The sequence below is a fragment of the Aspergillus melleus genome (assembly GCF_016097325.1).
Source record: "Aspergillus melleus strain CBS 546.65 chromosome Unknown contig4, whole genome shotgun sequence".
Lineage (NCBI taxonomy): Eukaryota > Fungi > Ascomycota > Eurotiomycetes > Eurotiales > Aspergillaceae > Aspergillus > Aspergillus melleus.
The window spans coordinates 2793921-2817835 of NW_025763373.1; the positions used below are offsets into that span (position 1 = coordinate 2793921).

Genomic DNA, 23915 nt, shown 5'->3' on the forward strand with positions numbered 1-23915 from the left:
CCCCGCAGACTATCCAATATGAATGGCTCCCAACCGGAAGGACGGGGCCATCGGTTGCGTCAATCTGCACCGCAATAACATTATGAACTGGCTAAGCGGTACGTGGATGTGGATTATATGCCAACTTGGGGCGCATAATTCCCAGGCTTCGAGGTATATGCTGCTGAATCAGACATCGAAGTGCCTGCTGACATCCGGCCTGACGAACCTAGCATCCGAAAACGAGACAACACCGTCAACCAGCGAAGCGAAAGACATAAACCACCCTCCCATGATTCCAGGACCGGCTTGCCTCCATCTATGTCTCGCAGTTGCGCCAGGGATATAGCCTCGTCGGCTGCGCCGTTTGACCGGCTACGGTGCCGAGGGTGCGGTGGCACACGTTCACGGTCTTACCATTGTCGACACTACCACGATCCGATAGCGTATCCTGCGTTAGGGGTATGCTCTCGCCGTCGGACGGGCTGCGCAGACACGAAGATGTCAAAAGAATCGAGTACTCTGGACCCGATTCCGGAGCTACCTGGCTGGGGCCATGGGATGGACCCGGGGTGACCGGTTTGCACAAGTAACCGATGCCAGCCATGTTGGTATTAGAGCGTCCGTAGAATAAGGACAGTTAGGGAGATTATCGAATCAATCAACATGCATAATTTATCGTCAAACAAGCGGCCAATTGCAGATCGGTCATTTGGAATGATCACGACTCTTAATTATTCTGGAGACGACCCACTTGAGGTTGTTCGTGGGCGGCCCGGCAACACCGGCCGCTATGTCAGTGCCCAACCACTGATGGCACGGCTCAACGTCATTATCCAGTAGCCTGAGCTCATCGCTCATCTGTGGCTGAACGATCGCCTTGACCTGGTTGCGGATAGACTGTCGGACACCCCCTGTAGACGAATGACCCGTTAGTATAGCTTGGCCGGAGACATCCGCCTTCTCCGGTCTTCGAAAAGTGTTCATACCGCCTACAAACATACTGGACGTGTATTTAGACACTCCCTTATAGCCTGCGCTACATCTAGTGGCCCTTCGATGGATCGGAGCCTAGTACCGGGTTTATGGGAGGGCTCTGCGGGGTTGACAGTAGTAGAGGGAGCATTGGCGCATATATCACGGTCAGATTATGAACGGCTGTCTGCTCGACTGTCGTGGTACCTTGACTTCTTGGCGATCTTGGCGATCGAGGTCAAGCAAATGTTGCCTGTTCACCTAACGGCAATTATCTAGCCATTGTTAGCTCAGTCCACCGTTCTATGGAAGATAACGACAAATTGCTGCGAAAGCGCGGTACCTAGGTTTTTCATTTTCCAGACAACGAGGGGCTTCCGTACCACGGCGTGGTACAGTCCACTCACTAGGGCAAGTGTCTGAGTGAGCGAGAATTCTCAAGCAATCTCGCCATCCTCTGCGATGAGAAGCACGGTCCGTAAACGAGCAAGGTCATGCGGTCTCCCGTATAGTCCCAGCAAGGGCGCGGTCTCTCGCACGTTGTAAAGTCGTTTAGTTTTATAAAGCGCAGCTGCGTGTGCTGAAGACTGCGGGCGGACTAGCACATGTAGCAGCGATAGCTTGTAACTGTAGCCAATGCTTCTGCCTCTCCTAATGTGCACTCCAGACTCGTAAAGTGCTACGGTCCCTGGGTTTGCGTTGGTGAATCCTCCGGCCCTGCCGTCTCTTTCCAGGATGCGATGTAAAAAGTAGCAGTTGGCCGGCAATCCACATACCTGCATGTGGCATGTGGGAGCCAAAGGTACACATATTGGCCCGGCTCAACCTGTCACCGAGAGGGAACGGTGGTGTTCATCCTCAGAAGCTCATGGCCCGGGAATATGACAATAGGAGGCCAGAAGCGTCCCCCACTTCATTAGGGGGACAGTTAAAGAAGCTGCACTCAGGACGATCCATAGTGCCACTGCAGCCACCAAATATTAGAGGCATTTTGATCGACGCATCCAGACATGGTAGGATATCGAAGCCAGACCGGTTGACCCCCAAGTGATAGTGGCACTTTACCGCCAGCTGCGGGTACTGGCAAACAACCACATGCAACGTCACGGAAAGGATCAAGATCATGAAACATACTGCTTGTTTTTGATTAGATACATGATTGGTACGGGGAAATATGCCACACCGGATATTTCCAAAGATGGTGAGTGGTATCTCACCAGAAGGAACGTAGTGCTGTCATATGACTGGCACCGGTTGGTCATCATTCAGGATAGCAATAGCTCCCAAGAGAGCGGAGTGGATGACCAGCATCCAGCCAATTTATCAATGTATTCATGCTACCGCCGATCAACCAATCCGCAGAAAACATGCGGGGGGCCGAAGATCAAACCTGTCCATGCCAGAATGAGATTAATAACCGCGAGATTGTCAGCACGTCGGTGCATGGGTACCCAGGATCGAGCTTGCAAGACCAGTGGGAAGCGAAGTGTGACCATGGAACCCTGTTGAATGTGAGCATATCGAAGGGAAAGAATGGTCTCGGGGACGAGTAGCCAGTCACCGTACGAGCCAACTGGGCAGCGCGATTGCAGTATGGTCATACCAGAGGGATGCCGCTGGAGGCATCCTGCTAGTCGGGGTAAGTAGCCTGGGGAGCACGGGTGTATTTGTATCCTGTCTACGGCGTCTTCTAGGAGCCCTCAACCAGATGCCTTCAACAGGGAAGTTGGAGTAAGCAGGCCCAATGAGTATTAATGCGGGTGGTATGGTCCACCTTACTCGATCTATCTTTGGACCCTGACCGGCGGCAGAATGACTGGGATCTAGGAAAGTGACAGACAAGAAACTGAGGGCCCTCTTTCCCAACACGCGGACGCGATGGTTCCGACTAGAGAGTGACTAACCAGCGTATGTACAGTATCAGGAAGTGCTGTCATTTCCATTAACTACACTACACTCACATTATCGCAGATAGATCTTTTGCTTTACAATATATTGACTATCCAACAAATAGCTACAATATGTCGTGAATCTGCAATGTGACAAGCTCGATTTGGATCCGCTAATCATCTAGAACCGGGTCCGCTATCTTCAGGATATGCCGGAAATTCTGAAGGTATATCTTCGGGCCACAAAACAGAGGACAGCTCTGCAAGAAGTCTCCATGAATATAGAAACCACAATAGCGAGCTGTTCCTTGCAACAGAATCAGGAATGGGACTGTTTCCTCAATCGTCTTCTTTTTCTCGGCTGTTGCATGGGTTGGGCGGGAGATACTAGAGCTAAGAGCTCTTCTATTTCGCGAGAAAGCGCCCTGTACTCCCTATTGCACTGTTGGTTCGTCTGATCCAGCAAGTGTCGTCGACCTCTAGCTCGTTCAAGCTGGTGTCTCAGCTTTGGCGCGTCAGTAGTAAAATCGATATACGCGCTGACATGTGAGCGCGTAACCGCTCTAGTAGAATGCCTTTTAGGAACTAGAGTACCATTATGAAACCTATCGCTAAGACCGGCAGGGCATTGGTTAGGGAATGCATACGACGGAGTATTGTTGGCACTCACTGGGCGGTTTGTTCACTTTCGCTGGGAACCCGACGGACAGAATCCGCTGAATGGGGAATGTCCTGGCCCAGAGCATTTCTGGCTTCATACGGCTGTTCGCCCCTCGAGTGATGTCCTTTACCTCTCATGCCAGAGCTATCGCCGCCCTTCTCCAGCTGCCTATTCAGCCATGATATGGATGGTATGGACTTCCCTATAGTCGTGAAAGGAGGTGCCACCAGAAACTCCTCGTCAGAGCTGGTGCTTTCATTTAGCTCAGAGGAGCTTTTCATTGGGGCTAAGCGTATGAGTAGATGATCTTGGTTTCTCTCTCTCTCTTCAAAAGGCTTTGTGACATATTTGACTTACTGCTTGTAAATAGAATCTAAATGTTTGTTATCGTATGACGCATAAAAACGCCACGACCGGGGACTATCAGAAATTGCCTTGATCCACTGTGCATGCTCAGTGATGGGCCGATGGGCTGCAGCCCCTCAGGGGGCCAATTGTTTACGTTAGAGTGATGTTCGTTGTGGCTACTCGTTTGCCCGGTAACAACGCCTATTGTTCCTGTGAGTTGACAGGTAAATCCCAGGATCTCCGAGAGTCCGACGATCGGAGATGTATTGTCAGTATGTTACGTGCAATGCTCAAGGAAACTAGCTTTAGAAATGAGCGAGACTGGGCTATGTCTGGAAAGGTGTGGTAGAATTTCGAAAGTACAGTAACGCTAGTCATTCCAGGATAAAAAGCCAGCCGAGACAGCGGATATAAAGGAGACCCTGGTTCAGAAAGGTGAAATTAGAGTCTACTCGGTAGGCAACTGACGGAGTTCGTAACTTAGTCCACCGCATATGGCTGTTCCAAATACCGTCCATGCCGTCTTGGCTACGATACTGCTGTTTTTGGCGACAACCCGTGCCGTGTTGTCCAGTCGCACGTTCCAACAGCACCCGTTCTATCAATGCCTAGATGCCGCATCCTCGGCGATGCTTGCGGCCTTCCTCGCTGCAGTGGTAGCGCTCCGTTGGAGCCAATATCGTTTGCTCGGTTGAGTCCTCATCAATGAAGGCTACAGGAAACCATCGCTGACAATTTTGTGCCAGGTGCAGAGATCATAACATCTATAGCGGGGTTTTGCCCTCCGCTTCTAGAAGTGAGTGGCTATGCACGAAGACAGGTAGGGTATATCCATGGACTATCGCTAATGAACCCTTAGTATCTCCGACTTCACTTCATCTTCTCTGATGTACCACAACCCTTGTCCGAAGCCAGGATATTTTATATCTTGCTATGCGCTCTTTATATCACCAAGGTGGTGGTCATCGTCGTCAGTCACCTGGCCTATGAGCCGGCCCATTACGCCATGCCGATTCTGTCAGCCGTGAATTATATGAGCGTCGCCGCTGGTTACCTCCGTTTGGCCCAACACACTGTCGAGAACTCCCAATCCCAGCGACGTCTTGTTTGTGCAGTCTACGGCATGTTTGGTTTCTCCGGCCTTCTGCTAACTGTTGCGGCGATAGGAGTGTTATGTCGTGCTTGGGCCTTATCCCAAGAGGTATTATGCCCCGTCCCGCCCGTTTATTCTTGCTAAGATCCTTCGTGCAGGCACGAATGCTTCTAACAACCACGTTGTCGTTCCGCCATGGGTTGAGAGTGCCTCGCTACTCGGAGGTGGATGCCGCAAGGGGCTTCCCAACTTCTCCCCCAATTGGGAGAGCAAACCGTACGCGGAATTCTGATGACTACCATACAGTTGTCGCAGGTCTCCAGTAGTGAAGGCGGTTGGAGTGACTGGCAGGCAATGGGCAGCCACACATCTGCATATCCGGGTAACCAGCGAAGTCCCCAATAATGAAAACACGAGATTACTGGGGCAAAAAATTGCAAGTTTCCCCTAGAAGCGCGGCAATTGTGTTTTGGAGCACGTGTGATGTATATCCATGACGTGCGATACAATGACCATCAAAGCACTTGCATGGGACCTCATTTCTCATGATATAGATCCGCCATGGATTGCAACGATGAGCACCCACTACATCCCGCCAATGTCATATTCTAGTCCTTGATAGGCTCAGGCTGTGGAAGTGTGATGGGTATGAGCTCTTTGTTCTCTCGCAGAGCACCCCTCTTCATATCTTCATTGCGTGGCTCCACATCCTCCCCCTGTTGTTATCAGCAGGACGAGATCAATTGCAAGGCGATTAAGGCTTGTGTTTGGGGAGACGTTCCTGGCAAAATGGCGTCGCTTTCATACCGCACGACGCTCAGCTTTCGATGGATGTAGAAGAGCTTAGTTCTGGAAGAGTGCTGTGCTCTCATCGAGTGATCCTCAATAGCCAGACAAAAGCATCCGACGCATCATATTATTACGAATCTTGTTTCCTTTTTTTTTTTTTTTTTTTTATTTGAGTTGTGCCCAGGGAAGAGAAGTGCCAGCAATTCCTTAAAGTCACGTTTCTTTCTATTTAGCCGTCAATGTGCCAGTTTTCTTGTTTCCATCGTGCGTCACCAAGCCCACAGAACCAATCAATTTAGCTCCCTGGCAGGATACAAAGGACGATTTTCAACGTAGGGCGGTCAGTCGCCGCATGTAGATGTGCCAGCGTGGTAGGCATAAGGCAAAGCCCACATCAGATTTACTCCCAATTCCAGTACCAGTCTCTCGCTAACCCAAGGATTCGTATTAACCTCTCCCAGTACTCAGGGACATACTTACGAACAATTGTGATCAATTCAAACCCGGCAGCGCTAGGAGCTTTTGAGTTCTCCACTGCGACAGTCCGGAAATCATCCATCGAGCATTGCCAGAGTCAGCCTTGTTTCGCGCAAAAACACCGGTCCTATTTCCCTCATCTTCAATATCCCATCGAGCATGATCACCCGAGAGAATGCAGTATGCTATATGCATAGGCCTTCTATTTACAGGTTTACTAATTTGAAGCATTGACGCCATGGACTTGATATTACATGTCCCGCTGTGGCAACCAACGTAGCTACGGGACATGCGCTGTATAAAATAGGAATACAGAGTTTTGGAAATAGACAGACTTGGTGCGTACGCTTGCTGGTAGACGCACTGAGACCAATGATTCAGGTACTTCGCTCCGGACTACCGAGATACACTTCACGCATATGGACTTCTTGTACCTCTTTGAGTTTGATGAACTTGAATACCATCGCCAGCGAGAAGGATGTCACTAGCGTGACTCCGGTTATGATAGTGGTGATTAAAGCCATAATAGACCAATCGCCATCCCGCGCGGTGTAGATATTGATGAGAGTGGTGGCAAGCCCAGCAGCTGCGTTCATGATGATGGGCCTGGGCTCGGGTCAGTCTCGTCGCTTCACGCAATGCGGGAAAGGGAAGGGCCGCTTACGTGAAGATCCGATTAGTGAGCCAGATGTAATTGTGACGCCACTCCCAGTAGAGCCACCCCAGTGCTGCTGTAGACGCAACAAACAGAATACAGGCAATCGCCAAAAGTGGGGGGTTTTGGATTGTGTTCAGAACTGCCTGTCCGACTTGGTCCTTTGCCAGAACGTCCTGGACCTGACCAGATTTCTGTAGAGCCGTGAACGTCCCAGGGATTATGAGATAGCCTGCGAGCAAGGTCCAATGAGCTATGCTGGCTATGGCGTTGTACGTCCAAGGCATGTAATCCACCTCCAAAAGCATCTCTATATACCGTGTTTGACCGGCAAAGGGAACTGGATGCTGAGTTCCGGGCGACATATGTCTTGAGCTAGGATAATAGTCTAGGATTTATTAACATGTCGGATAGTTTGTGAGTCAAATTGATAAGTATAACGGCACATGATAGATAGGGGAGGCTATCCTCAGTCGGATCCCGAAGCCAAGGCTGGATCACACGGCGCCTGCTAGGGGGTTAAATGGGAATATGCAGGTGAACCCTGTAGCAAACTCTTAGGGTGTGTCACAAACGACGGGATGAAATATACAAGGCACTCGAACCTGTGTTGCCTGGGTAGTTGTCAAATGGGTTTAACTCTACGGCAAGGAGTTTGTTGGTGATCGTATTTTATTAGCGTCCACGATTTGAACCCAGCACAATTGGGGGGGGGGGGGGGGGGGGGGGGGGTTAAATCTGTTGCCTTCCATACTCCGGCACCGGTCATATGAGAATGGATGGCATGCGTAGCAGCCTTCTTAGTGTCAGAGTCGACAGACGTGGTTAATCAGTTGGTCTGGTATAGATGACCGCCAGCCACCCGGCCTCAATATCCTACTGAAAGGGTAAAATTGGGGAGAGCCCACTCGACCTCTTTCGTTCCTTGATTGCACAGTGAAGCTTTCGATTTAACCCGCATGCATCTAAATCTTCGAGATGCCTAGACACTAGACAACCATTACTGTCGGGCTGGTAGCCGCCCCCACACAACCACAATGCTATGAATTTATATAGCCCGGACTCTCGTGCACTCGTTTCCACCCTGCGATAAATCTGCGGTATGTGTAGATGGTGTCTTCACAGAATCGTGTGAAGCAGGAACAAATCCGCAAGCGGCGTAATAACCTTCTCCGTCGCCACAATGATTTCTGGCGGCTGTACGCAATCCGCAGCTGGACCACACTGGAGATGCCAAATGGCCGGATCTACACTTATCAATCACATCCATACATTCCTGCCCCAACTGACCGTGACATTGTGAGTTTCCGGCTGCCTGATAAAAGATTCTATATTGATGGATTCAGCGGGAACGACCCCAACCGGCTGTGCACAAAACACCGGCGGATTATGGGCCTCTATGTGCGGCCGACATCACGTTACCGCCAGTGCCGTCTCTGAAGGTTCTTGGACGCCAAAGTCACCTATGGGATTGGCTCAAAACGACAGGTTAACGCCCTGCCGGTCACGTCGCGGCACAAATCTTGATATCTTTAGGTCTAAGACCCATCTTCCTATTGAGATACATCATGGCCTGCTTTAACTGGAGCAATTGAGATCGGAAGAATATGGGCAGATGCAGGCTCTTGCAAACAAATCCTCCCACAATCAACACATGTTTCCACCAGCAGTTTACAATCTGTTCGTTAATAGGGTAGTTACGTATGGTAGTTGGTATATGTATTCCAAGGGGGAGGGGGGGGGGGGGGTGCGGTTAATCTTCATTGTCCAGTAATTGACGCCCATGTCAAGGCAAAGCTCTCACTGCGCTGGGGAGAGGACAATTGTGGTTTGGAATTTCGACGACTTTCGCAGTTAAACAATGGAGCACATAGTGACAGAAAAGTCCGACACGACGCCTTGCAGGCAATGAACGGCAGAAAGATATCGAGGTGTACCGTGATTGGGGAGCATTATGCTAGTGAGACAAGTCTCGAGGATTACTTCATGGGGCAATAACTGGTACCAGAGACTGGAACTACTGCGTACACTTTCAGCCGGGAATGCGAAAGCTGAGAACCACGACCGGGCAGCAGAGGCGAGCCCGCCATTGGGCCCGCAGAGCTGAGCGATACTCGACAGCAGATTCAAAGGATCTAATAGAACATTCATCACCGATCTGAAGCCCCAAATGGGATGGCCAAGGGTGCCGATTTGGTACGAGCTCTTACAGAGAGATATTCAATTTGCATTCCGATGGGGATGGCCTCGACTCTTGTTCTGGTGATGCTACCTCTACTGTTGGGCATTCAACAGAAAACCGTTGCCGTGTTCATGCGCACTTGGCCAGGGGCCCGGTTGCACGCGCGAGGAAGTCGGGCAAGGATCTTTGCGTTCTTGGTCCATGAAAAGATGGTCTTTGGAAAAGCCCGCTTTTTTATGCCCTTTGCAGCGAGTAATCCCGATATTAGAATGCGTTCTTATAGCTAAGCTTCTGGCCATGTAGATCAAAGATTGAAACTTCCCTTGCTCTCATAGCTACCCGTACTATGGCCGGCTGAGGGCTTTAAATCAAGCGACGTTCTCCCCTTGATGCTGTATTGGAGTTTGTTGGACTGACTTTTGCGCATGACAATGAAAGCTTCTCCGCAAACCCCAGCAGAATTATCGGCCAGCCTACGTCCTCCACTCGTGCTGGATCATGTCCGAACGGTGCTGCCAAGCTTATCCCCAGCACAGCTCAAGTGCGCACAGCTGTGGATCGACGAAGCTCAGACCTTTCAGGATCCCTCCTTTACGTTGGCCACGCTGGTCGAACGAATGTGGGGCCTCACGTACGAAGAGGTGACCTTTGCACGACTCCGGATCTACGGGCCTTTCACCGTGGACTGGTTGCAGCGTGTGGTGCCTGATCTCCGTCCGACACAGATGGCACTGGCCGAGTGGGCGGTGGAGCACAATCGGCTCATGATGGAGTGCCCAAAACCGGCTGCCTCCGGATCGCATCGCACGCTTCGTCACATCGTCACGCCGGATATACTGCCAGGGCTCTTAGGTGTATCGAGTCCACAGCGTAGGAGTCTCAGTCGCGGACTCCGTCCATTATGGGATGTCTGGGACCCGGCCGGACAATACCCTTACACTACGACCGACCGGCTTTGGAGTGCGGCGATGCGAATAGAACGACAATGGTGGCGGTCGCTCTGGCCTGGGCTGTCGCACGAAAGACCCGTCACACTCAACCAGCTCATCGGTGTCTTCCCCCATCTCGAGTCGGATGCTGTGGATGAGGTCAAACGGTTCATGGGGCGGCGGGTGTGGCGGGTAAGAACGGCATCCGCTACGATGGAGGACATAATGTTATATCTACAGCGAGGAAAACAAATCTCGGATGCGGACATGCGTTACGCACGCAGGCATTTGGGCCTGGAATAGGAAGGCACGAGGAATCTAGAGCCTCATTTAATAGGAAGCATATGTGGATTGGCCATTCCCAGCCTTGTTCATTCTGCTACACAGTATGCAGCGCCTTTTCTGTAGCATGCAAGTTCTGGATGGATACTCCTCGACAATCCGTGATCATGGAGGATTTACCATACCCGGGATGGAGGCATTCCCATACTCGGCACATTCCATTGCTTTTTCCATTCATACTCCCCACGGGATCGTGCCCCTGAGCTTGCCGTAGTGGTTGCATAGTTCTTAAGCGGCTCCCCAAACGCGAGAGTGGACGGCCAGCTTCACTTCAGGCTCGAAATACAGGAGTAGCGACAGCCCCTGGGATACGTCAATTACCACGGCCGTTAGACGCTAAAAAATATACAGACAGTGCTCGTAGAATCAGCTCCCTCACTTCTGCTGTCCCATTGCTGTCGCTTGTCGCGTAGTTTCCAGCGCAATCGTCGACCCACAAGCCAAAGTGATATGATGATCGAGTGGTTGTTATTGCAGGAAAGCGTGCTACTGTGGATGATAAGCGTAGGGTGTGGCTAGTAGATGCCCAGTGAACCAAGTGAAATAGCCCTCATGAACATGCTTTGGCGATAGCAATGCTAATCGTATTTGCGATTGCGACTATGCAACAGCGGATGGCCACCATCGGGCAATTCCTATACAAGCCAATGCCTTTCGTGATGGGCGCATCTGATTGGGCCTTTTTATATGTCTGGTCACTGTTCCCTGGCAATATGAGCATTGCCCGAGTATCTTATAAGCCCACAAACTGGAAAGTATATTGGGGCGAGCAAGTTCAGGACTGTCTGTCAATACCGGCCGCGGGGTCCTGTAGAGCAACTGATATAATGAGCAGATCCAAAAATGATTGCAGCGTGTATCAATCCTAGTGCGAAGCCATTCCTATTCCTGTACAGCACATCAAGTAAATGCCCACACAAAATGCCCGGCCATAACTATCTGTGTCCCATGTTAAAGGAGCGTGCAAAAGGCGCAACACGCCCCTGGGTCATAGTCTCTGGCGTTAGATAGGGTCCCCAACTTATCGCCGAATCCACCAGTGGGACCGTGATAGAAAATGGAGCGTTAAGAAGTTCCTCGGTGTAGCGTTCGTGTATTCTAAACCCTCGAACGGCAGACAGGAAAATCTAATTCCTTTTTTTACGCCCAGCACACCGGTGAAAAGAATATACATGCCTACAGAAACCTAGTGCTATGAAAGACTACTGCTAGCAAGTGTGAGGTCTCAACGAAATATATAACTGCCTGGCTGTTATCTCAGCACGTTTTGGGTGTTACAGAACCGCGCGAAACTGCATTCCATACCATAAATACCTATGTTGTTTTTCGAACCCTAAGCCCGAGAGCCTAATTTCATTACTAACCACGCCTAACTACATCTATTGGGTAGCACAGCCATGAGCTAGCCAAGAATAGCAAAGTCTCCAACTTAGCGCCCGCTTTTAGGGTTCGGAAACTGGGTCTCTTTACAACAAGATAAGGAATGCAATTTCGGGCGGGTCTGTACTTTAGTAGTTGTGGACTACGGTGCGGGAATGAGGTGAGAGCGAGCACCTTTGTCTAATTTTATGAAACCAAGTGCGAGCTTACCAATTACGGACATACAGGAGAGTCCTACACAATGCCCTTTCACGCTCTTCCGCCTGAGATTATATCGCACATTGCGGACCAGCTGGCGTCGATAAAGGACCTGTACAGCCTCTTGAGAGGTAACAAAAACCTCTTTAACATCCTCATCAACGATCTGTATCGAAGAAATATCACATCTGACGGAGAGTCAGCCCTTATATGGTACGCAGTCTGGGGGTGCGACCGTGGGATAAGCAGAATGCTGGATGTAGGCGCTGACATCAACGTTCGATCGCCCAATGAGGTTCAGTCGACAGCACTCATAGAAGCTGTATTGCATAAGCATACCCATGTTGTGCGCCTTCTCCTGGGGAATGGAGCGCTGCCAGACGCTGCCGACCTGCGCGCCCGAAGGCCACTGTCTGTGGCAACCAGTAGCCGTACCGACATGGCGATCACCAGAGCTCTCCTAGATTCCGGTGCTAGGCCGAACGCTTTGGCGTTTGAGAAGCGTTCTCCACTGACGAAGGCAATCCGGACTAACCAGGAATCCAAAGTGGCATTGCTTTTGGAGCATGGGGCTTACCCTAATACCTTGAGGGACAGAAACACGCTCTTACATGTCGCTGCTTCGAATAACGCAGCTCCGGCGATAACTTGGATGTTGATCAAGGCTGGTGTGCCAGTGGATTCTCGGAATGACTTCGGAATGACACCACTCCAGGTAGCAACGGCCAATTCGTGCGTACGCGCGGTGCGCGTATTGCTACGTTATGGTGCCGATCCGAATTTCAGAGGAACGCACCAGTATAGAGAAAGGCCGACTGCTCTTTTCTATGCTGCGACAAAGCCGCGAAACCGCAGGAAGGATAACACAGCCATTATCCGGGCCCTCATCAGCCACGGAGCCCACGTCAATGCTGTGAACTCTGAGCAGAAGTCTCCTCTATTATTCGCAATCTTGAAGGGGGCCATCAAACAAGCGCAGACACTCCTCGAGAGCGGTTCCAACCTCATGGCGAGAGACGCCGAGGGTCAAACAGCACTGCACCTAGCCGCGTCGTCATTGAGCTGTAGTCTGGATATGTTGAACTGGCTCGTCAGCGAAGGGGTCAATGTGAATGTTGTTGAAGGGACGATGAAGGAAACACCGATTTACAGTGCTATCCGAAGCAGGGGACAGATGGGGATCGAGCGGCAAAACGGAGAAGAATGCGTCCAGGCCCTTCTATCCCTGGGGGCCCATGTCAACTTTCAGAATTTGGAAGGGTTGACGCCTATTTCTCTTGCCGTGCGAAGGGGATATGTCAGATTGATCACTATGCTACTTGAGTATGGGGCTCTGGTAAACCTGAGAGACAGCCAGGGGCGGCTACCTCTGCATCATGTCGGGCAGGACTGTTTTGGATATCAGGGGCAAGAGCTATGTTCCTTGCTCATTGCGAACGGGGCGGACGTCAATTTTCGAGACCATTCGGGTTACACAGCATTGCACAGACTAATTGAAAGAGGATCTTGGGAGGCAGTCGCCGAGTTATTGAAGGCCGGAGCCGATAGATGCGCCATAACGCACGATGGAAGATTCCCGCATGATATGGTCCCTCCGGGCCCATGGGCAGAGACAAGGCGGTTGTTCGTTCGGTATTATGTTCAATAAGCATAATTCGCTCGCCTCGCATGGCACAAGTGCGGCCTTTGTCTGAAAAGCCAGAAACCGCCTATATTTGTGTTGCTCTTTTTGAAGCCTGATGAGCTTGATGTGCCTGGTGTTGGGCAGATGATTAGTCGATTCAATTATTGCAAAATGCCGTCTACCTAATACTTGCAGCTCCTGGGGAAGTACAAAGACTCTTGATGTTATGTCAAATCAAACTTCACCCACACGACACGATAATGAGTATAGTTTTTTATTAATGATCATATAAAAGACTAAAGGATAGGGGCAATTTTTGTTGCGTTATATGTGAACGGTATTGATTAGTTGAGGTTGAATCGTTTTAGCGTTCACTATCTATCCATTCCATGCACATTCGTCGAGTCTGCCTAGAAGCCAGCCATCCAAAGGTAAAATCCACCATTTTTCTTTTTTGCAACAGGTAAATTGCAAATCCTATCAGATACCCAATAGCTCAGCGTTAGTTGGCTTCCTGAACCCGCGCGTCGTCCATAGTGTCTGAGTGAATCTCATCGTACAAAGCGGTTGCGGTGGCCACCGGTATGCCGCCTCGAGTGACTGTGGCCTCGAGCCAGGTCGGTCCATCCCAGGTAATCTTTCGCGAGACGGCCATCAGGAGGTCACCAGGGCCAAACTTCCCATAATAGCACACGCTGAAATTTCGGATCCTAGAACGATCTCCACATTTATCGAATACCCGATGACAGAGTAAGTTGACTAGCAACCAGTGGCCATTGGCCTGTTGGTCGTGAGGGACAACTGCGACAGCTTGGGTACTGAATTCAGTTGTCGGTTGAAAGCTCACAGAACCCTCGAACTGGCCTTCTAGTGTGTCGAGTCTGCATTCTTGGATAGCTTCGCCGAGAGCCTCTAGGTCTGGCAATGGGGACGGCGCACAGCACGGGCACTCTGGTGTCGAGGCTGAGGAATCGGACGGTGCGTCAGCATATTCAGGTAAGACGCTGGGAGGAAGTGCTGGCGGCAGGGTCGGTGTCTCCGGACGATGGACAACAGGCCGAGACATGTTCGATCGAGCTATCCGGGCCAGGCAATTGGGGTAAAGCTTGCGGATGAATGAGCCTTTATCTGCTTTGAAGGGAGGGAAAGAAGTGAACTGTTTGGATACGAGGAGCCGAGGTTGGGCGGCGAATGGTTGACGTTGAGCTTTATATACCAGAACTGTCCCCAGCTGCGGTGCTCATGAGCACTTACCAGATGACTAAATGCCTCCTCGTTGTAAGAATTGTTGTTGGGGTTTTCTAAGTACTCCTAATTGCTCTAAGATCTGCCTTGCCCATTTCCGGTGATTGGACACGGGCTTTCCACCACGGGAATAATGTTCCCCTTCAGAATTATAGAGAGGCCCAGTTGAAAAGTAGGATAATCGCTGAGAGAGATCCCTTGCAATCAGCGCGGTCAGATGCCCGGGTATGTCTTAGGCTTTTGATCCGAAGCGAGTGCGTCGATAACAGAATATGTCAGAGTGCTGGTCAAGTAGCAGTCAGCCAGCTTACTTGAGTCACATTTTTGCAGGGACACGAAACAAATGGCCTCAGCGGTATATTCCAACCGTCAACCGGTCAACTCGTCCTATTGTTACCTGTGCAAGGATGCGTTCCTGACATTAGTGTCGTGTGGTTTTGCTATCCGTGCTACAAAGAGCTCGGGTGGCTGCGTCGCAGATGGTGAATCCAGCCAGGATGGCCTGACGAAACCAATCACCGCCTTGGAGACTTGAAATTCGGTGGGCGAGATACGGGCTTAAACGACAATTTTCTCCGTCGTTCGTTTTTCCTCTGCGCCTGATTATAGATTTCATCCCTATCTCTCTCATCGGGGAGGTAAGAAGGCCAGTTGCTCGGTGGTGCTTGCCGCCAGAGCTGCAAGAAACCCCGGCGAGAGCAGATTATAGAAAATCCGGTCAGCAGGTATGTTAACAATCGAGTTGTCCTGTCATCGATAATATGGCCACGACATGGAAGAACGAAGACGCCGCGATTTCTGTTTGACTAGGATTGGGAATGGGAGGAATACCCAGGCAGTTTTAATGATTTCGGGTGGGTCCGCAAGGTCGGGCACTCCGCCGCAGGCCATCTACACCGGTTCTATTTCAGTATTTTTATGGCCGAAGACATTCATCGTGCAAACAGGAACACGATATCCAGTAATTAAAGGAAGCCGAAGGATATGAAAATATTGCATAGATAGTAAGTCATTGCAGATACCCGAGTATATCACGCCCGAACACCATTAGCCACCACAACCTTGAGCAATTTGCTGGGGCAAGATGGAGTGGGACTAGGGGATCGTCAGAAATGCCCGTCGTTTGCCCGGGTATCTTTTAACTGCATCCGTCTTCCGACCAGCATACATGGTTATTTGCGCGGGATAGAATCCCTATTTGCACATAGTTGTAGACTTTTGCTAAGTACGTGACCCGGTGCCCATCGGAGCAAAATAATGCCCGGCAATCAACGAAAGGGGAGGGGACTGCACGCGAGTTGCACACGGAGCAACTGCCCAGTGCCCACCACCAGAACCACTTTTTTCACTTGCAGACCGGCTTCCGATGCTGCCCACCTTCGCGTCCACATACCCGGACTTTTTCTGGTAGAACGCCTGACGAAAACTGTATTCCCCCACCTCTTGATTCGAGCGGTGAATTTACCGAGCTGATGCGGTAATTTCAAGTTGGCAACCTTTAGGCAGACGGGGGATGCAGCTGGGCCCACCTTATGAAACGGGTGCTCAAAACCTACGTCGCACGTCCAGAACCCTCGTCTCGGTTCCAAGGCCCCCCGTAGTCTCAGCTTTCAAGCACGGGGCTTTTAAGCACAATAGCAAAGAAAGCCGTTTTGTTCTCTGTGTGGTGTAGTTACACTATTAGGCCGTGACATGCGAAGAAACCAGGCAAAGAAATTTGCCCCGATCAAGTCTGTCTGAAACAAGAACGAACACGGCCAAATTAAATGTAAACTTGTCAGTGGGTATCTGGATTTCCTCCCTGGGTTCCAAGCTAGCAGTGGCTATTAGGACCCGCCCCTGATCACAGTTGCTTCCAACCAATTCAATTGCATTCAAAATATTTTTTGGAAGACGACAGTTCAAATGTCACCCGGTATAGCCCCCTCACGACAGTATACATTGAGATCTTAAATGCCTCCTTGGGTTCGGAGGGTAGCGAAAACCCGATGGCAGAGCAAGTCGACCGGCAGGTAATGTCCCGCGGCTGGCCAGGTTTGAGGAACAACTCGGACCGGGGATCTGACGGTGGACTGCACTGCTAGTGCGTTCCAAAAATCGTTCCTCTAGTAAAGTTTGTCTAATGATTCAACTGGGAGTCAGGGAAAAAACAATGGCATTCAGTTTGCACAACAAACTACGTGTTTGTAATCATGTCTAGTATATAGGATTTAGTGACAATACAGCAAAGCCGACATGTAGCGGACACTGCCGCAATTACTGGCATTTTAAAAATACTGTTGGGCCCAAAGAATTCCCGATGCAAACATCATCCGGCCAGGCGGGTGTTACATTGTAGTAGGCGTTAATCCCTTGCTAAATTGTCCCCAGCAGAAAGTTCGGGCCAAGTACGGGTTCCATGAAAGCACCTCTCGCTTTTGATGGGCGACCAAGTACTCTAGACGCATTTAGGACTACTCTCCGTGAAACCTTTCCGGACGTGGTCCGCACCCAGTGCAAATTCAATGCACACAAACTCGTTCTAACAATTATAATAAACCGCACGCCTGGATAGTCATCACAGTCCTTGGGTAAACTTCTCAACCGCTTTTGCAGAAGTGGCATCCGCATCACCCTCATTCCATAGTCAGTGCCACATTGCCTATCTCTACAAACACTGGACGGCATGGGTCCTCGACGAATGAGATCCACGGCAGGGCGTATCCGAACGCCATGCGCAATTCCACTTACAGAGGGGCCACGCCAGGAAGCTCCTGAGCTGGTATGGTGGGCTCTTTGGCGGTCCGGTATCGAAAAGCAAGCACGGGCTCAAAAAGCCAAAGCGCAAGAGCAAGTGCGTCAGGACTGGCTGAAGCGGCTTCGGCCAAGGCGATCCCGAAGCTTTCCTATACCCACTCCGGGCAAAAGTCGCGCCGCGCCAACGGCCCCCAGAACACGACCTGGGCCCAGGCCTAACCGACGCCTTAAAGTATCTGATTGAAGGACGCAGTTTTATCGCTATTTGGTGGGCTCAAACCTTGGGAAAAACTCATCGGTATTCCAGCTCCGGTGTGCTGAGCCATGGGCGTGTCGCAAAGATCTGTATTTAGAAACCCAGTACTCTATTGTCGTTGTGCTGAATATGAGCCGAACTTACGATATGAAATTCGGTCGGTATTGTTTATCTCGGATCAAACCGCATACACACAGTATATGCAGTAACAGAGTGAAAAATCACCACGGCCAATATATTTCTCGGAGACGGTGCACAATGCCTTTTCGTAATCACCGATTCACCGTAGTGATGCGGTTAAGCGGTGATGCACCGTCTTGAGGCTAGTTTCAATCCCCCGATCAGCCGTTTACCCGATCTCTACGAAATATGATATCCAAATATTGTGCAAATATATAGCTCCCTTTATAAGCTTAATGAAGCCCATATTCGGGGATGGAAGCCACACAGCCCAGCCACCATGTTGCACGCCTTACCATTAGAGATTCTCTACATGGTTACTGATTTGGTACGTCGATCGCCTTCTCCAATTCTCGTCCATACAGATGCTGATTATATATCAGCTACCAAGACATGCCACTCGGTCGATGAGTCAGGTTTCCAAAGGATTGCGCGCCACCCTGATACCCCGAGTGTACGAATCGGTTCGGTTTGGCACGGGCTCTGAATGGGCTCTGAATGATCTGAACATTGGTGCATTCTTCAGGCAACATGGCAGCCCACGGACCGCCCAGCTCCTGCAACTCGCCAGGCGAGTCGTTATAGAGGCTCCAATCCAGATCGCAAGATTCCGCCGCTGCATGTACCACACCACTTCCTGCTTTGCCCCTGTGTCACACGGCCAGCCAGTTCTGGGAAGTCCACCTCAGCCGACCGCCCATGAAGCCTTCATGACCGCGCTGTCCGCTCAGTTGCGCCAGGTTTTCACCCTGCTCAAAGCCGACACCCTTCACTCGTTCTGGTGCGGCCCTACAGCAACCCTGGGCATTTATGCATACTGACGGAGACAGCTGGCACCTAGGCACCTGCATGCCCACGGGTATACTCGATTTGAACGGATATCTGATCCACCACCAGAGAGACATCAAACGGGTTTCGCTGATGACCGACGGAACGTGCCCGCACGCAGGACAGGGTTTTGAAGGCTTACCAAAATTGACATCATTATCGGAGATAATGTGGGAGGGCATTCGGCATCGCTCGGAGATCGAGATCCTGCGAGAATGCCTGCGACAGAACCAGAGCCATCTGCGCAAACTGCAAATCGGGTGCCTGCTGACTGGTGCGGATCACCACCTGACTGTTCCCGAGCTCACTCAGCCCTGGCTAGAACTCTCGCATCAACCATACCCACCCAATCCGTTTTCATCGCTATCTTCGCTATCCCTCTCGAACGTGCATTTTCCAAGTGAGTTATTAGCGTCCACGCGAGCTCTGTCATTTCGGTCGCTGCAGGAGCTGCGCCTGCTTCGATGTGGCAATCAGCTGCACTTCCTGTGCTTATTGGCGCGGACGGGGAACCCTCCGCCGTTAAAATGGCTCGAGATCAACAGCGATCTATTCCACGAATCAGATAACCGACTGGTCTATATAGCCATCGTGGAACTTTTACTTTCCTTCCGTGGTCTGCAGCACCTGCACCTCAAGCTGGCCAACTTCCCTCGCTTTCTTCCAGGGTTTCGAGAAGCCATCCTCCACCACCGATCCTCCTTGAGGTCCTTGAGCTTCCACGAGCGTCAGCTACTTGCTGTGGACGAGGAGGGATTCTTCGAGGATATTCGCGATGTCTCCCCACGGTGGACCCGTGATGTTCCCCAGGTCCTCCAGCACTGCTCATTGACCGCGTTAGGTTTATGTCTGACCCCGCTCATTGCGGTGAGTACAATGTCCTGCGTGAAAACCATACCACTGACCAGAGCAGCACAACCTCTTCGTCCACGTCGCAGCGCACTCGTCAATCCAACTGCTCCACATCCGATTCAGTGGAGAACAGAGAGTCCATCGCAATCTCCGGCGTGAAATCATGTCCGAATTGCATAGGAAAGAGGGCCAGAGTCACTACACGAACCGGCACAATCGCCGCACCTCCGCTCTGTATCGGATCTTTTCGCCTTTTAGATGGACTGCAGCCGACCAGCGACATGTCTGGTCGGGCCCGGTTAAAGTGGAAGCTCGGGAGTTTGTTTCATTTTCTCAGTGGGCGTTCGGTCCAACCGGACTGCCCTCCTTGCAAGTCTTGGCCTTCGGGGACTTTTCTCATCGGGGCCGGTATCGTCAGCAGCAATTCCTAGTTCGCCGGAAGAATGGGGAGAGGGATGGGCCAGCAAGGCGGCTATGCTGTTGCAAGCATGACTGTGCTGGCGGCTGGACGTTCGAAGTAGCCAGTATAGATGATTCTTCTCTTTGGGATGGGCTTCCATTGGATGGACCCCGGTTCCTTTCCACGTGCCCGACGGGTGAATTGCTGGAGTCTCCAGATTGAATCCGACAAGGCAATGTGACTGGCCGCCGAGTCAGAAGATTATCAGATGCCACGGTTCTCATGGCAGCTGTGTGGAACACAGGGCGAATGGCTAAGGTTGCTCGAATTCAATCTTGCTACAGGCCGTACACCTGGAATGACAACCGTATTCAGATACTTTCTGACTTGGATATCATAGATCGCAAACTCTGGATAGTAGCTGTATTTAAATAACGACTAGTTTACTCTATGTGTTTATATTGCAGATTGACCGTTGGGTAAGCACTGTAGGTCTATGCCAGGGGCGGCAAGATGTCCGAACATACCATCATAGCTATAGCCGACGCACTGCACTGGCATCGGGACCTTTCTTTTCCGAACAGGCCCAATGTTTAAGAATGAACCCCCCATGCATGTAGGCTGGAGAAAAGCCGTCTTCTCTGGGGAGTGACAATATGCTACGGCGAGTGTCGATTGCCAAAGCGGGTATTCAAGAGCAATGGAAAGAACAACCAGTCGATTGCAATATCTCTTGCCATAGGCATCACTTTGTTGCGTACCGGCCAACTACAGGCTGTTTGATTCGGAGACATCCAAACTTAAATGCCGAGCGGTTAGGAGCGCCTTCTATTCAGCTCCGCGAAACGGTCAGACTATTTATTTCACCCTTTCCTCGGCCGTCTAGCCGATTCGTTCTCCTTTCTGTTTTCCACTTGGCAGCTAACGACCAGATGCCCAATTGGAATTCTCAGTCGAACCATGCCCCGGGACCTTCGTTTAAGAGACTTGAAGCGCTTCGAAAGGTACTAGAAACGCGCCCTCGACAGGTCGATCAACTATCGAACCAGCTACACGCAGGTTGGCCCGTCGAAGAGCCTGCCGATCCCGGAGAATATCAATGGTTCGATAGCATTCAAAACGAGGGAAATGAGGTTGTCAATCAAGTGAACGATGTCGGAGATCATCAGGGGGAGTTCTCGTCACTCCTGAAAGAGTATAGCTTCCCATTCCTTGTCATGATGGCCACATATTTAAGAATCCTCGTTAATCAAGCTTCAGGTTAAATGACCGAATCGAGTATGTCAGATGTCATCTTGGGATCTTCCCGTCTCATTCCGTTTTTCTTCATATTGTGAAAACAGCGGAATAATAGAAGAACACAGTTTGGATGAAGTCCGATGACGTATCTAAGGCGCTGACAATTTGCAACAGGGTCCTGGAGAATAGTATAGACGAACAGAAACAGTGGAACAAGCAGTTGAGCTGGGTCCTTGATCAACTCCAGAAAGCGCTAGGCTTGGATGGGAAAACTAGCACAAGATCGCCGACTGGGAGGCAAAAGGGCTGAAAGATGCATGTCTACCAGAAAGTTGAAGGCTCGGGCGAAGAATTTCAAGGATCTGTTGTGGGTGCAGGGTGTGGTATGGCCTACGTGGGATATCCAGAGCCGGGTCCGCAGCGCGTTGGGAGTTACTCCTCGGCGGCCATCACACATACACTGCGCGAAAAAGAAATCGGCTTCCGACGCTTATTCCCATGCCTTCATGAAGGATAAGTATATATTTATTATCCACAGAGTTATAAACGCAATCTTGCTTCCTTTTTCAGCGCTGTGGGTCTTGGCCCTTTTGCCCATCTGTCCTGTCCAACAGACCGCCGCTCAAAGAAGCCGTTGCCCACTCTCATGTTGTGTGCTCGACTCGGCGAACAAGATTGATGCAAATTACCAATCGAGTGCATTCTTTAAAACGAGAAAATACGTTTTTATCCTCTGTTTCTTGCATAACAATATCTTTTAAAAGCTTAAGCTCTCCGGCTCTTACTGCTATAGTTTCAGGGCTCGACAACATTATCCACCATTCAGCATCTGTTAAAATCAAGATACGTCTGCTCTGTTCCTTTTACCTCCTCCCCTCATACTGGTTTGACTGAGTAGAGCCTACTCGCCAAAACACTTGCCGAATCATCAAAAACCATCGGCTGCTCATCCAACCATGTGGCTAGACGTCGAGCGTCCGGGATGGGAATCGCTTTCCGGCCATTGGATCACCGAGAGAGACTTTGATTGTTATCTCTGCTCCGGCTATGACGACCGAAACTTCCATTCGTGGTCCGGGCCTAGACTTCTGTCCCCGCTTACGCATGCAGAGGGTCTCTTCCATTATGTTTCCTCCATATTTCCGATGCACATCAATTGGCTGGAGATCCAGTTCTCCGTCATACACAAATATACGGACGAGTCAGTTGCTGTCCTGACTTTCTTGCTGCCCAGGGTTGAACATACTCTTGGGACCCTGGCCCGGTGTCGCGAGAGGATCTGGCGGCTAGTAAGTCAGTATAGTCGATCCAAGCGTGGTGCGGATTTCCGGTTCGAAGCATTCATATGGCCGAGGGATGAGTTGGGATTGAGCTTCGACGATAAGGCTGGCCAGATCGAGTCAATCAGCCCCGAATGGGCACTTGATCCGGTCCGGTTTGTACGCAACATCTACCATTCCTGATTGATCACATCACTCCCTATGCAATTGTTAATCGAATCTTCTCTTCAATACGGATAGGGATTCATAGCTGTGACTTTCAGATAAGAAAGGCTTCCGTGCGGATTATTTTCGCCTGCGTTAAAGGAAGATAAAGGCATTTTAGTCGATATTTCATGAAGCAATTGATTCAGGAAGCATGTTGTATCAAGACGAACGTGAACTCTCTGCTACAAGGCCTGACATTTCCAGATCACGCAGCAGCGGTGTAAATGACGGCGGCTGCGGAGAATGAATGCGAGGTGTATTGGTAGCCAGGGGGATATCAAGTTCACCTTGTTGAGAATGGACAGAAAAGTCTAAGTTGGCTAGGATAAGATAGATGAAAGTCAGGACACTTGCAGAATCAAACGTCCCATTTTAGCTTTTCTACTGCGTGGAAGGTATCATCCATTGCTTGACGATATGAGGTTTGCTCGCAGTTGGGAGATGGCCAGCACCTAGACCCAACCTCGATACCCCTTGGGCAATTCAAGGTCCACAGTCGTCGACTAGATTCTTACTGTACTGGAGTGAGAGAAGAACAGCAAATCGCTAATAAGGCTACATAAAATCATGTTTAGACGAAAGAAACAACTAAGGGAGGTGTCCTATCGTAGTACAAAGGTGCGCTGATACTATGTTTGACAAATTGCAGCGAAACTTTCACGAAATGATCTGTGCAGCAACGGAGAATAGCAGAGATAGGTTGAAGACTGGAGTGGGTAAACGGTCTTCTGTGATTGGTTTAGCCGCTTCCATAATCCCATTTCCAGAGGGCGTCCCTGAGAGGAAGTCTAACCTATAGCCAGAATACACATTGGGCTTCTGACGCGAGCGAAGGTAAAACCTGGAATAGCCAGGGCATCATCGTCCTACATCCAAAGCCCCGGCCACAGACGGGCTTCTAGGCAGAGTGGTGAGTTGCCTATCCTGCCTATAAATCAAGTGACCCGGTAAAGGGCATGCGCTAAACCGCAACGCAACAAATGTGGGGCAATCTATAAACAAGCGTTCAACTTGGTTTTAACTTGAGGGCTTCTTGATTAGTCGCGCAGGAGATTTATAACAGGCTAACAGCCGACACGTTTGAGCGGGAGGCAACATATCTCGGATGTACGGTGAATTGGAGAGGCAAGGAAAAGTTTCAGTTGCTACTGAATTATTTGTATAAGAAGAA

At 50.5% G+C, this 23915-nt stretch overlaps 8 protein-coding genes across 8 annotated transcripts; 5 read left to right on the forward strand and 3 right to left on the reverse strand.

Moving 5' to 3' along the window:
- Positions 1 to 298: 298 nt before the first annotated feature.
- Positions 299 to 586, reverse strand: LDX57_007819 (uncharacterized protein; the record flags this gene model as incomplete). The annotated part of the gene is made up of 1 exon (XM_046089536.1): positions 299 to 586. One exon carries the CDS (start codon positions 584 to 586, stop codon positions 299 to 301), a length of 288 nt encoding a protein of 95 aa, XP_045945507.1.
- Positions 587 to 4858: 4272 nt separating this feature from the next.
- Positions 4859 to 5237, forward strand: LDX57_007820 (uncharacterized protein; the record flags this gene model as incomplete). Its single annotated transcript, XM_046089537.1, has 2 exons — positions 4859 to 4957; positions 5019 to 5237. The coding sequence occupies 2 exons, from the start codon at positions 4859 to 4861 to the stop codon at positions 5235 to 5237; spliced, it is 318 nt and encodes a 105-aa protein (XP_045945508.1).
- A 1351-nt stretch (positions 5238 to 6588) lies between these two features.
- Positions 6589 to 7174, reverse strand: LDX57_007821 (uncharacterized protein; the record flags this gene model as incomplete). Its single annotated transcript, XM_046089538.1, has 2 exons — positions 6589 to 6817; positions 6876 to 7174. The coding sequence occupies 2 exons, from the start codon at positions 7172 to 7174 to the stop codon at positions 6589 to 6591; spliced, it is 528 nt and encodes a 175-aa protein (XP_045945509.1).
- A 2299-nt stretch (positions 7175 to 9473) lies between these two features.
- On the forward strand, positions 9474 to 10280 carry LDX57_007822 (uncharacterized protein; the record flags this gene model as incomplete). Its single annotated transcript, XM_046089539.1, has 1 exon — positions 9474 to 10280. The coding sequence occupies one exon, from the start codon at positions 9474 to 9476 to the stop codon at positions 10278 to 10280; it is 807 nt and encodes a 268-aa protein (XP_045945510.1).
- A 1660-nt stretch (positions 10281 to 11940) lies between these two features.
- Positions 11941 to 13545, forward strand: LDX57_007823 (uncharacterized protein; the record flags this gene model as incomplete). Its single annotated transcript, XM_046089540.1, has 1 exon — positions 11941 to 13545. The coding sequence occupies one exon, from the start codon at positions 11941 to 11943 to the stop codon at positions 13543 to 13545; it is 1605 nt and encodes a 534-aa protein (XP_045945511.1).
- Positions 13546 to 14023: 478 nt separating this feature from the next.
- On the reverse strand, positions 14024 to 14587 carry LDX57_007824 (uncharacterized protein; the record flags this gene model as incomplete). Its single annotated transcript, XM_046089541.1, has 1 exon — positions 14024 to 14587. The coding sequence occupies one exon, from the start codon at positions 14585 to 14587 to the stop codon at positions 14024 to 14026; it is 564 nt and encodes a 187-aa protein (XP_045945512.1).
- A 3631-nt stretch (positions 14588 to 18218) lies between these two features.
- Positions 18219 to 20240, forward strand: LDX57_007825 (uncharacterized protein; the record flags this gene model as incomplete). Its single annotated transcript, XM_046089542.1, has 4 exons — positions 18219 to 18266; positions 18322 to 18719; positions 18769 to 19633; positions 19680 to 20240. The coding sequence occupies 4 exons, from the start codon at positions 18219 to 18221 to the stop codon at positions 20238 to 20240; spliced, it is 1872 nt and encodes a 623-aa protein (XP_045945513.1).
- A 1973-nt stretch (positions 20241 to 22213) lies between these two features.
- LDX57_007826 (uncharacterized protein) lies at positions 22214 to 22720 on the forward strand (the record flags this gene model as incomplete). Its single annotated transcript, XM_046089543.1, has 1 exon — positions 22214 to 22720. One exon carries the CDS (start codon positions 22214 to 22216, stop codon positions 22718 to 22720), a length of 507 nt encoding a protein of 168 aa, XP_045945514.1.
- Positions 22721 to 23915: the final 1195 nt, after the last annotated feature.